The sequence below is a fragment of the Camelina sativa genome, unplaced genomic scaffold (genome assembly GCF_000633955.1).
Source record: "Camelina sativa cultivar DH55 unplaced genomic scaffold, Cs unpScaffold00430, whole genome shotgun sequence".
NCBI classification, from domain to species: Eukaryota; Viridiplantae; Streptophyta; class Magnoliopsida; order Brassicales; family Brassicaceae; genus Camelina; species Camelina sativa.
The window spans coordinates 60,991-71,930 of NW_010921700.1; the positions used below are offsets into that span (position 1 = coordinate 60,991).

General features: G+C 44.5%; 2 protein-coding genes across 2 annotated transcripts in view; both read left to right on the plus strand.

The window, feature by feature from the left end:
* LOC109131528 (RNA-directed DNA polymerase homolog) overlaps positions 1-2,180 on the plus strand; it is a gene marked incomplete at its 3' end in the record, with an annotated part of 7,687 nt that extends 5,507 nt beyond the window's left edge. The window contains exon 2 of the mRNA XM_019242570.1: positions 1,767-2,180. Within this exon, the coding sequence (XP_019098115.1) occupies positions 1,767-2,180 (414 nt within the window). The remainder of the gene's footprint in view (positions 1-1,766) is intronic.
* A 5,429-nt stretch (positions 2,181-7,609) lies between these two features.
* Positions 7,610-10,360, plus strand: LOC104773052. The gene is given in 5 exon segments (XM_010497601.1): positions 7,610-8,704; positions 8,908-8,943; positions 8,945-9,158; positions 9,765-9,883; positions 9,974-10,360. Coding segments are annotated over 5 exon segments (1,851 nt in total).
* The last annotated feature ends 580 nt before the right edge of the window (positions 10,361-10,940 follow it).

Below are 10,940 nucleotides of genomic sequence, written 5' to 3' on the forward strand. Positions count from 1 at the left end.
GCGTCCATGCTCGTTATCTCAGCATGCTGACAGAGATGGGTCGGTTGCGTACTGAGCAGTTTTTGGGAGGTGTAGATCCTACTGCTGCGGATGCATGGAGGACGAAAGTGGAACGTAACTTTCATACTCTGAGATGTCCTGAGGAGTTCTGGGTGGACATAGGGGTCTACTTTTTGAGTGGTGATGCTGAGTTGTGGTGGAGATCTGTGGCTGCTAGGAGGGTGCAGCGGGAGATGACTTGGGCTGACTTCGTTTTGGAGTTCAACCGTAAGTATTTTCCTAGGGAGGCATTGGATCGTTTGGAGGTGTAGTTCCTTCAGTTGTCTCAGGGGACACGGTCAATGCGGGAGCTGGACTTGGAGTTCAGTCGACTTCTTTGTTATGGGGGTCGGGCTATGGAGCCTGAGGAGGCTCAGATCAGGAGGTTCTTGAGGGCTCTACGTGATGACTTGAGAGTTCACTGTAGAGGGAGGAGTTATGCTACGCGTGCAGAGCTGGTTGAGACTGCAGCAGAGATTGAGGAGGATATCCGGGCACAGTCAGTGTCGGCTACTCCAGTGGCTCAGTCTAGTAGGGCTCAGCAGCAGGGTGGTTCGAGCAGGGGCGGTAGGCCTGCACAGGGAACCAAGAGGAAGTGGGAGGCTACGCAGACACAGAGTGGTGCGAGTTGCTACAAGTGTGGGAGCAAGGATCATAAGATTGCTAGCTGTCCCAAGAGGAGTGCTCCGACGGTAGGGCCTCGAGTATGTTATCATTGCAGGGAGCCAGGGCACATCAGGCCCTTGTGTCCCAAGTTGCAGCCGGCAGCAGTGGCAGCGTTGCAGCAGGTGCAGCCTGGAGGTCAGCAGGTAGCACGGATTGAGCAGGCGCCACGGGTTTACACGACAGCAGAGGCTGGTGGAACTAGTGCCGGAGCGATCACAGGTATAATTTCTGGTACTTAATCTTTGTGAATTTTAGTAGAGTCAGATTTTATGTTCCTGTGATAAAGTGTTAGGTTCTCAACACATGAGGTTTGTGTAGGGACCTTGTTGGTGGGCGGGTTTAAGTCCCACGTTATATTTGATTCTGGAGCTTTGCATAGCTTCATTACTCCAGAGTGTGCAGAGTGTGCGGGGATCAGCGGGGATCCTGGAGAGCGTGCAGGAGTTGTCAGAGTTGCGGGAGGCGAGTTCCTGAGAGTGATTGGACGAGCTAGAGGAATTGATATTCAGATCGCAGGAGAGTCGTGGCCAGCAGATTTGCTTATCAGTCCAGTGGAGCTGTATGATGTTATTCTCGGGATGGATTGGATGCATCGGCATATGGTGCATTTGGATTGCTATCGGGGTAGAGTGGAGTTTGAGCGTCCAGGAGGGAAGTTGGTTTTTCAGGGTATTAGACCGACTTCAGGGAGTCTCGTGATCTCAGCCATTCAGGCTGGGAAGATGATCGAGAAGGGCCGTGAGGCTTATCTGGTTACTATATCTATGCCAGAGTCAGTGGGGAAGTCTACGGTTAGCGGTATTCCAGTAGTGGAAGAGTTTGAGGATGTGTTTCAGTCTTTGCAGGGATTACCACCATCTCGGTCGGATCCTTTTACCATTGAACTGGAACCGGGGACGACACCGTTATCCAAGGCTCCTTACAGAATGGCTCCAGCAGAGATGGCAGAGCTGAAGAAGCAGCTAGAAGATTTGTTGAGTAAGGGATTCATCCGTCCTAGTGTATCACCGTGGGGAGCGCCGGTGTTGTTTGTGAAGAAGAAGGATGGGAGTTTCAGGTTGTGTATTGATTATCGGGGTTTGAACCGGGTCACTGTGAAGAACAAGTATCCTCTTCCTAGGATCGATGAGTTGTTGGATCAGTTGAGGGGTGCTACTTGGTTCTCCAAGGTAGATCTGGCGTCGGGTTATCATCAGATACCGATAGATGAGGCAGATGTGAGGAAGACTGCTTTCAGGACGAGATATGGGCACTATGAGTTTGTGGTGATGCCCTTCGGATTGACTAACGCGCCAGCAGCGTTTATGAGATTGATGAACAGTGTGTTTCAGGAGTTTCTGGATGTATCTGTCATCATTTTCATCGACGATATCCTGGTCTATTCTAAGAGTCCTGAGGAGCATGCAGTGCATTTGAGGGCAGTTATGGAGAAGCTGCGGGAGCAGAAGTTGTTTGCCAAGTTGAGCAAGTGTAGTTTTTGGCAGCGTGAGATGGGCTTTCTGGGTCACATTGTTTCTGCAGAGGGGGTTTCTGTAGATCCAGAGAAGATTCAGGCTATCAGAGATTGGCCTAGACCGCAGAATGCCACAGAGATCAGGAGTTTCCTTGGATTGGCAGGTTACTACAGGAGATTTGTGCAGGGGTTTGCAAGCAGAGCACGTCCTATGACTAAGTTGACAGGGAAGGATGTTCCTTTTGTCTGGTCAGAAGAGTGTGAGGAAGGCTTTGCAAGCCTGAAGGAGATGTTGACTACTGCGCCAGTGTTGGCTTTGCCTGAGCAGGGAGAACCCTATGTGGTTTATACAGATGCATCTAGAGTTGGTTTGGGTTGTGTTCTGATGCAACATGGGAAGGTGATTGCCTATGCTTCGCGGCAGTTGCGGGTGCATGAAGGCAACTATCCTACTCATGATTTGGAGATGGGTGTTGTAGTTTTTGCCCTGAAGATTTGGAGATCTTATCTTTATGGTGCAAAGGTACAGGTGTTTACAGATCATAAGAGCCTGAAGTATATATTCACTCAGCCTGAGCTGAATTTGAGACAGAGGCGGTGGATGGAGCTTGTGGCAGATTATGATTTGGAGATAGCCTATCATCCTGGTAAGGCTAACACGGTTGCAGATGCTCTGAGTCGGAAGAGGGTAGCTTCGGCTCAGGAGCAGGAGATGGAGTCTCTGGTAGGGGAGATCAGTGTGTTGAGCTTATGTGCTGTTTCACAGGAACCGTTGGGTTTGGAAGCAGTAGATAGAGCAGATCTTCTGAGTAGAGTGCGGTTGGCTCAGGAGAAGGATTTGGGGCTGGTGAATGCCTCTAAGGATGTGGATTCAGAGTATCAGGTCTCAGATAATGGTACTATCTTGGTGCACGGTCGGGTTTGTGTGCCCAAGGATGAGGAGTTGAGGCAGGAGATTCTGAGAGAGGCTCATGCGAGCAAGTTGTCCATTCATCCAGGAGCGACTAAGATGTACCGTGATCTCAAGAGGTACTATCATTGGGTCGGGATGAAGAAGGATGTAGCTAGTTGGGTTTCGAGGTGTGATGTGTGTCAGCTAGTGAAGGCTGAGCATCAGGTTCCTGGCGGGTTACTGAAGAGTCTACCCATTCCTGAGTGGAAGTGGGATATGATCACCATGGATTTTGTGGTAGGATTGCCCGTGTCACGGACCTTTGATGCTATTTGGGTCATTGTGGACCGGTTGACTAAGTCAGCACATTTTCTGGCCATTAAGAAGACTGATGGAGCAGCGGTCTTGGCTAAGAAGTATGTGAGAGAGATAGTCAGATTGCATGGGGTGCCAGCGAGCATTGTGTCTGATAGGGATTCTAAGTTCACTTCGGTGTTCTGGAAGGCATTTCAGGCAGAGATGGGCACTAAGGTGCATATGAGTACAGCTTATCATCCCCAGACAGATGGACAGTCTGAGAGGACGATCCAGACGCTGGAGGATTTGCTGAGGATGTGTGTGTTGGATTGGGGTGGCCATTGGGCAGATCACCTGAACCTGGTAGAGTTTGCTTACAACAACAGTTATCAGGCGAGTATTAAGATGGCTCCTTATGAGGCTTTGTATGGGAGGCCATGTCGTACACCATTATGCTGGACTCAGGTGGGGGAGAGGAGCATGTTTGGTGCTAGTTTTGTTCAGGAGACCTCAGAGAAGATTCGGGTTCTCAAGCTGAACATGAAGGAGGCTCAGGATAGGCAGAGGAGTTATGCTGATAAGAGGAGGAGAGATCTTGAGTTTCAGGTAGGAGACAGAGTGTACCTCAAGATGGCCATGTTGCGGGGTCTGAACAGGCCATTGTCAGAGACTAAGTTGAGTCCGAGGTATATGGGTCCGTTCAGAGTGATTGAGCGGGTTGGTCCAATGGCATATAGATTGGAGTTACCTGAGGTTATGCGTGCATTCCATAAGGTTTTCCATGTGTCTATGTTGCGGAAGTGTCTCCGTAAGGGTGAGCAGGTGTTGGCTAAGATTCCTGAGGATCTTCAGCCTAACATGACTTTGGAGGCGAGACCAGTGAGGGTTCTCGAGAGGAGGATCAAGGAACTTCGGAAGAAGAAGATTCCTTTGATGAGAGTCCTGTGGGACTGTGATGGTGTTGAGGAGCAGACTTGGGAGCCTGAGGCAAAGATGAAGGCAAGGTTCAAGAAGTGGTATGAGAAGCAAGCCGCGACTTGAGCTTGTTTAGCCTGGTCCCATCTGTAATCCGTGGCTGGAGCGGGAATGGAGTATTCCAGCCCATCTCTCTTGTTACTCGGTCGCTTGGGGTGGTTGGTTGTGCGACTCAGTAACAAGATGAGGTGGTGTTTGGGGTACAAAGTTTCCGTGAGGCGGGGTTGTGAAGAGAAGTTTCCAAAAGTGGAAAGTTTCCAAAAATGGAAAGTGCTAAATATGGAAAGTTTTGCGGGAGTCAGAATTTGTCCATTTTAGCGGTGGGAAGCCTTGGAGGGGCTTTTGTGCCTTTGTGGCGGACTTTCGAGTCAGAGTGCCTGTGTGTGGCGGTCTTGTTAGACATTGTGTGGCCTTTGTGGCGGACTTTCGAGTCAGAGTGCCTGTGTGTGGCGGTCTTGTTAGACATTGTGTGGCCTTTGTGGCGGACTTTCGAGTCAGAGTGCCTGTGTGTGGCGGTCTTGTTAGACATTGTGTGGCCTTTGTGGCGGACTTTCGAGTCAGAGTGCCTGTGTGTGGCGGTCTTGTTAGACATTGTGTGGCCTTTGTGGCGGACTTTCGAGTCAGAGTGCCTGTGTGTGGCGGTCTTGTTAGACATTGTGTGGCCTTTGTGGCGGACTTTCGAGTCAGAGTGCCTGTGTGTGGCGGTCTTGTTAGACATTGTGTGGCCTTTGTGGCGGGCTTTTAGCCAATTGTGTGGCCTTTGTGGCCGGCTTTTAGCCATTTGTTAGCCTTTGTGGCGGGCTGTTTAGCCAGAGTGTCTTTGTGACGGTCCTTCGGGACAGATGGTCTTTGTGACGGTCCTTCGGGACAGATGGTCTTTGTGACGGTCCTTCGGGACAGATGGTCTTTGTGACGGTCCTTCGGGACAGATGGTCTTTGTGACGGTCCTTCGGGACAGACGGTCTTTGTGACGGTCCTTTGGGGACGAGTGGCCTTGGTGGCGGTCCTTTTTAGGACATTTTGTTTGGCCTTGGTGGCGGTCCTCGTGAGGACATTTTTGTTGGCCTTTGTGGCGGCCCTTGTGGCGTATATATGATCCTTGTGCGGTCATGGGGTATCCCGGTGTGGGGATATGTGGTTGGTAAGACATTGAGATGTTTTACGCGAGCCACGGGAAGGAAACCTGGATAGGGATAGGACTCAGACGTGTTCAGAATTGTTTGCTCGCGACTCTTGGGGGACTTAGGTTCTCCTAGTACTGCTATATTCAGAGACTTTGTGGCTCGGGAGTATGGTTGGTATATCGACTTCGGATGACGATCCGGGGGCGCGCTGTAGGGTGGCAACCCGAGAGACGAGTTTGGACTTTTCCTTATATCATTTGGCATGCAGACTTAGGTCTGATGAGGAGCCAATAAAAACTCAAGGTTTAGGCCTATGAGTAAAGGGAAGTCCAAAAAGTCAAGAGCAAATGACGCCTGGAGCGTGAGTTTATCGCCTAGAGGTGACCTTCTGTGGATCGGTCGGAGGAGTGCGGGCCGTGGAGACGGTTGCACGGGAGTCCTTGGCTGATGGTTGTTTGGGATTCGAGGACGAATCCAGTTTGGTGGGGTAAAATTGTAACATCCGTGAACCGAAATCCCGGTTTAGGGGATTGCATCGGTCGATGCAAGAGGTGCATCGGTCGATGCATGTGCAATTCTCTGCGTTTTGACTTAAGTCAAACGCTGCGTTTTGGTCAGAAGAGAAAGGGGAAAACCCTTAGGGTCGTGTCTTTGTCTCATTAGACGTGTGTGGCCGTTTTTGAGAGAAAAGAGAAGGGAGAAAGAGTCCTTGAAAGTTCTTGGAGTTTTCTGGAGATTTGAGGCGTTTCTTGGTGAGATCGGTAGCTGGGATTGTTGTAGGAGCTTCCTAGAAGCGTGTTCTTGCTTGTTTGTTGTTCAGATTCGTCTTGGCACAGGTAAGTGCATGACCATGGCTTATCTAAGCTAGAGGAACCTTTAACTTGCTTGTTTGGTGTTGTTAGACTTGTTAGATTGTTGGTATGGGCGTTAGGAAGCTTTCTTGTGGCTTGGGAATGAGTTTCTGTGGTTGTAGGAACGAAATCCGGCGAGAAGCTTCGGGGAAATCACGGTGCTCGACGTTGCGTCGATCGATGCATATCATGCATCGGTCGATGCAAGTGCGAGGACGGCGCGTAAAACTCTAGGGTTTTCGTGTTGCGTCGAGCATGCGTCGGTCGATGCAGACTGGGTATCGGTCGATGCAAGTTACACTTGCATCGGTCGATGCAGCTTCTGTGTCGATCGATGCTTCCCCATTTGGCATCGGTCGATGCATGTGTGGTGTCGGTCGATGCTAAGTCCTGGTTTGTTATGGTCGTTTGTTGATTGTTGTGTGTTGGTTATTGATACTCTATTGCTTGTGTGTATAGCCCAGTAGATGGGAGGATTGCCTTACTGAGTGTTTATAAAATACTCATGCATTGCAATATGTGTTTGTGGTGCAGGTAAAGGCAAAGTGTGATCGTGGAATCCAGGCAATGAAGAGGAGGATGTTCTAGGGACTCGGTTTTATGTTGTCTGGCTTTGCTAGGTTGCTAGAGTTGAGTCATTAGAACATTGCTAGGTTGCTGGTTCTATGATTTCTGTTATTTGATTATTGGATATTGTTGATGTTATGGATATTGGTTATTTATCAATGTTCTAAAATACGGGCTAGGCGGCCGTATATACGGTGGCTATACGGTAAACGGTGACCCACTGTACCGTTTATAGACTAAACGTTTAGCATATACGGATTGGTTAAATTCGGTTCCTTATACGGCGTATATACGCACGATTATACGGTTACCGTATATACGTCCGTATATTATTATTTTTAACCTTTGATCACGCTATAAAACGAAACCTATAAATTGAAGAAACCCTAAGCTTTTTTCGTTAGCTACTGCCGTGAGTCTGTGACACTTAGGTTGTTTCTCAAACTTCAATATCTATAACTTAGGTTTTCTTTACTCTCCTTCTCTTGTTTTGATTATATGATCTTTCTTGTTTGAATTTTTGGCTTTACCATCTACATACTATCATTGTTGTCTTGTTAATTATAGACCTATTATTCTTAACAACGTTAAATAGGTTTGAGTTTTGTGTGTTTGATACCGTAATACTCTGTTTTGATATCACGAAAACAGAGTATTGATATAGTTAAACTTTGTTTCGATATCATCAAGCTTAGTTGGATTCTCACTGCATATTTTTCTTATGACAGAAATTATTCAAGTTGCAATGGATTCTGGTTTGAATGAGGAAGCTGTTGGAGCGTCGGATTCCACAGTTTTGAAGAGGAACTCAAAAGATGTTGCTTGGGAATATGGAATGTTGTCTGATTCAAAAAATTTGGACAAAGTTAAATGCAAATTGTGTGGGAAAGAATTTTCAGGAGGTGCTTACAGGATAAAAGAACACATTGCCAAAATTCCTGGAAACGTTTCTGCTTGTCCAAGATCATCAAAGGATGATCAAGAGAAGTGCAAGAATGCTATCGAGGAAGCAAAGAAGAAGAAGAAAAAGAAGGTATCTCTAGATGATGAGCTGCGGCAGACAGTTAATGTTCATGGCAGTGGAGATATGGATGATGTGATTGAACTTGAAGAAATGGGATCAAGAAAGATGCAAAGGACACTTGGTCCAATGGATAAGTTTGCAACAAACATCAATCCAGAATCTAGACCTCTTCCAACTAGACAACAAAATATCAATGATGCTCTTTGGAAAGAGAAGCTACACAAGGTTCAGCAATATATTGCTAGATGGGTGTATGCTTCAGGGGTTCCTTTCAATGCCATAGCAAATGATGAGTTTAAGCTAATGGCTGAAGCTATAGGACAATTTGGTCCAGGAGTCACACCACCAAGTCAACACCAACTTCGAGAGCCTTTACTTAAGGAAGAGGTTGATAGAGTTCATGGTTTGCTGAAACCACAAGAAGAAGAGTGGAAGAAGAATGGATGCACGGTTATGACAGATGCTTGGTCTGATCGAAAAAGGAGAAGTATCATGAATCTGTGTGTTAATTGTAAAGGAGGGACAATGTTTCGGTCATCTAAAGATTGTTCAGATGAGGCTCATACAGGTGGATATATTTTTGAGTATGTCAAAGGCTGCATTGAGGAGATTGGTGAAGAGAATGTAGTTCAAGTGGTTACTGATAATGCTGCTAACAATATGGTTGCGGCAAGAATGATGAAAGAGATCAAGCCGAGTATATTTTGGACATCATGTGCGACTCACTCCATCAACTTGATGCTTGAAAGCATATCGAAACTCACAAGGTTCAAAGGCACAATTCAGATGGCAAAAGACTTCACAATCTTCATATATGCTCATCATAAGACATTGGCGTTGATGAGAACATTCACAAATAGGACAGACATTGTGAGACCTGGTGTTACTAGATTTGCATCATCGTTTCTTACTTTGCAAAGTCTCTTGGACAAGAGGGATCAACTAGCAGCCATGTTTTCTAGCAGTGAGTGGAGAAACTGCAAATGGTCGAAACATTCCAAAGGTATCAAGGCATTTAGCACAGTGATGAGTGTTAAATTTTGGAATGGGGTGATAATGTGCTTGAAGGTTTTTGGACCATTGGTCAAACTGCTTCGACTTGTTGATGGAGATAAGAAGCCTACAATGGGATTTCTGCATGGAGAACTGATAGAAGCAAAGAAACAGATCAGTGATGGATTAAAACATGTGGAAAAAAATGTTAAGCCGATATTGAGTATCATTGAAGAAAAGATTAAGGGTCGACTTGACAATCCTTTGCATCTGACAGGTTATTTGTTGAATCCATACTACTTCTATAAAGATTCAAGCCAAGCCTCCAGTGATGAAGTATCAAATGCAGTCTTTAAGTGTGTCTCTGCATTTTTCCCCAATGATGTCACCACACAATGTCAAGTCATCAATTATGAACTGGCAATTTACAAAAACAAAGAAGGGAACTTTGGAAAACAATGGGCCATCCTAGGCTGCCAGAAGGAGGATTATGATCCAGGTATTCTTCTTTCACTTATTTTTCAAACAGAGCACAAGCATGTTTACATTTTTAAAATTGCAGAGCACGAGCATGATATAAAAGAAAGGACGAACATGGTTTTTAAAAACAGAAAACGAGCAGGTTTTTCAAAAACAGAGCAGAGCAGGTTTTCTTTTAAACATATGTCGAGCATGATATTGGTATTAGAAGCATGAACATGTTTTTTAAAAAAAGAACACAAGCAGGTTTTATTAAAACAGAGCAAAGCAGGTTTTTTTAAAACATATGTCGAGCATGATATAAAACAGAGCATGAACATGTTTTTCAAACATATGTCGATCACTAACTCACTTATTTACTTAGCTTAGCTCATTTATATTGGTTTATATTTTACAATTTTAGTTTATTGGTGGGAAACATATGGAAATGCTGTTCCTAATTTAGCAAAAATGGCTAAGAGAATTTTAGCTTTGACTACAAGTTCATCCGGATGTGAACGAAACTGGAGTACATTTGAAGGGGTTAGACTTTATTTTGCTCTAATTTTCAATTATCTTGATTTTATGCTTATAGTTCAATGGTTCATTTAATTTATATTGCTTTATATGTAGGTACATACAAAGAAACGAAACAGACTTGCTGTAAGTCGAATGAACAATCTTGTGTATGTCCAATTCAATTTAAGATTGATGAACCAAAGGAAGAGACAAAAGGAGAATAATGTTGATATATTGGTTGCGAATCATGCTACTAATGCTCAATCATGGTTAGTTGATGGGATTTCCAATGATGGAGAGGACTCACAATTCGATTTACAAGGTGATATTGGTGAAGAGGAACCATTTCCACCAACAATTGATGATGTAGATCAAATTAGAGAGTTAGATGATGAAGATGATTTCATATCCGACAATGAAGAAGAACTTGATGATATTGATTGCGAGTCTGACGATGACCAGATTCTACAAGTTGACGGAGAAGAAGAACTTGAAGTTTAAAATTGGTTTATTTTCTGTTTTTGTTTTGCTATTTCAGTTATTGAGTTTTAGACTACTTGGAGTTACAATATAAGGTTGCTACTATTGGTTTTGAGACAATTTCATGAATATTTTTGCAGAGATTTTGATATATATATCTTTTTATTATACATATTTAATTATTTATACATAATATATTTATAATTTATCATATCTATATATATTTTTGGTAAAATATATTTACCGTATAAATCCCGCATATACAGCCGCGTATACAGCTATACGCTAAACAGTGGTGCACCGCCCAGCTAGCGCCTAGCGTATTTTAGAACATTGTTATTTATGTTTATTGGATTATTATTTATTGGATGTTGGTATTGTTAGGGGGGGTTATTGGTTTAGGATTTAGAAAGAATTTTAATGACTTTAAAAGTTATGTAAAATATGTTGTTATTCAATCAAGATTTTTTAAAACTCTTTAAAAATTTGGTGTTATTGGTTGTGGATTTGTAAAAAGTTATCTAAAATCTTGATAAATCTAGTGTTATTGGATTAAGAGTCTTATAAAGTCATTAAAAGTTTTATGTTATTCAATTAAAAC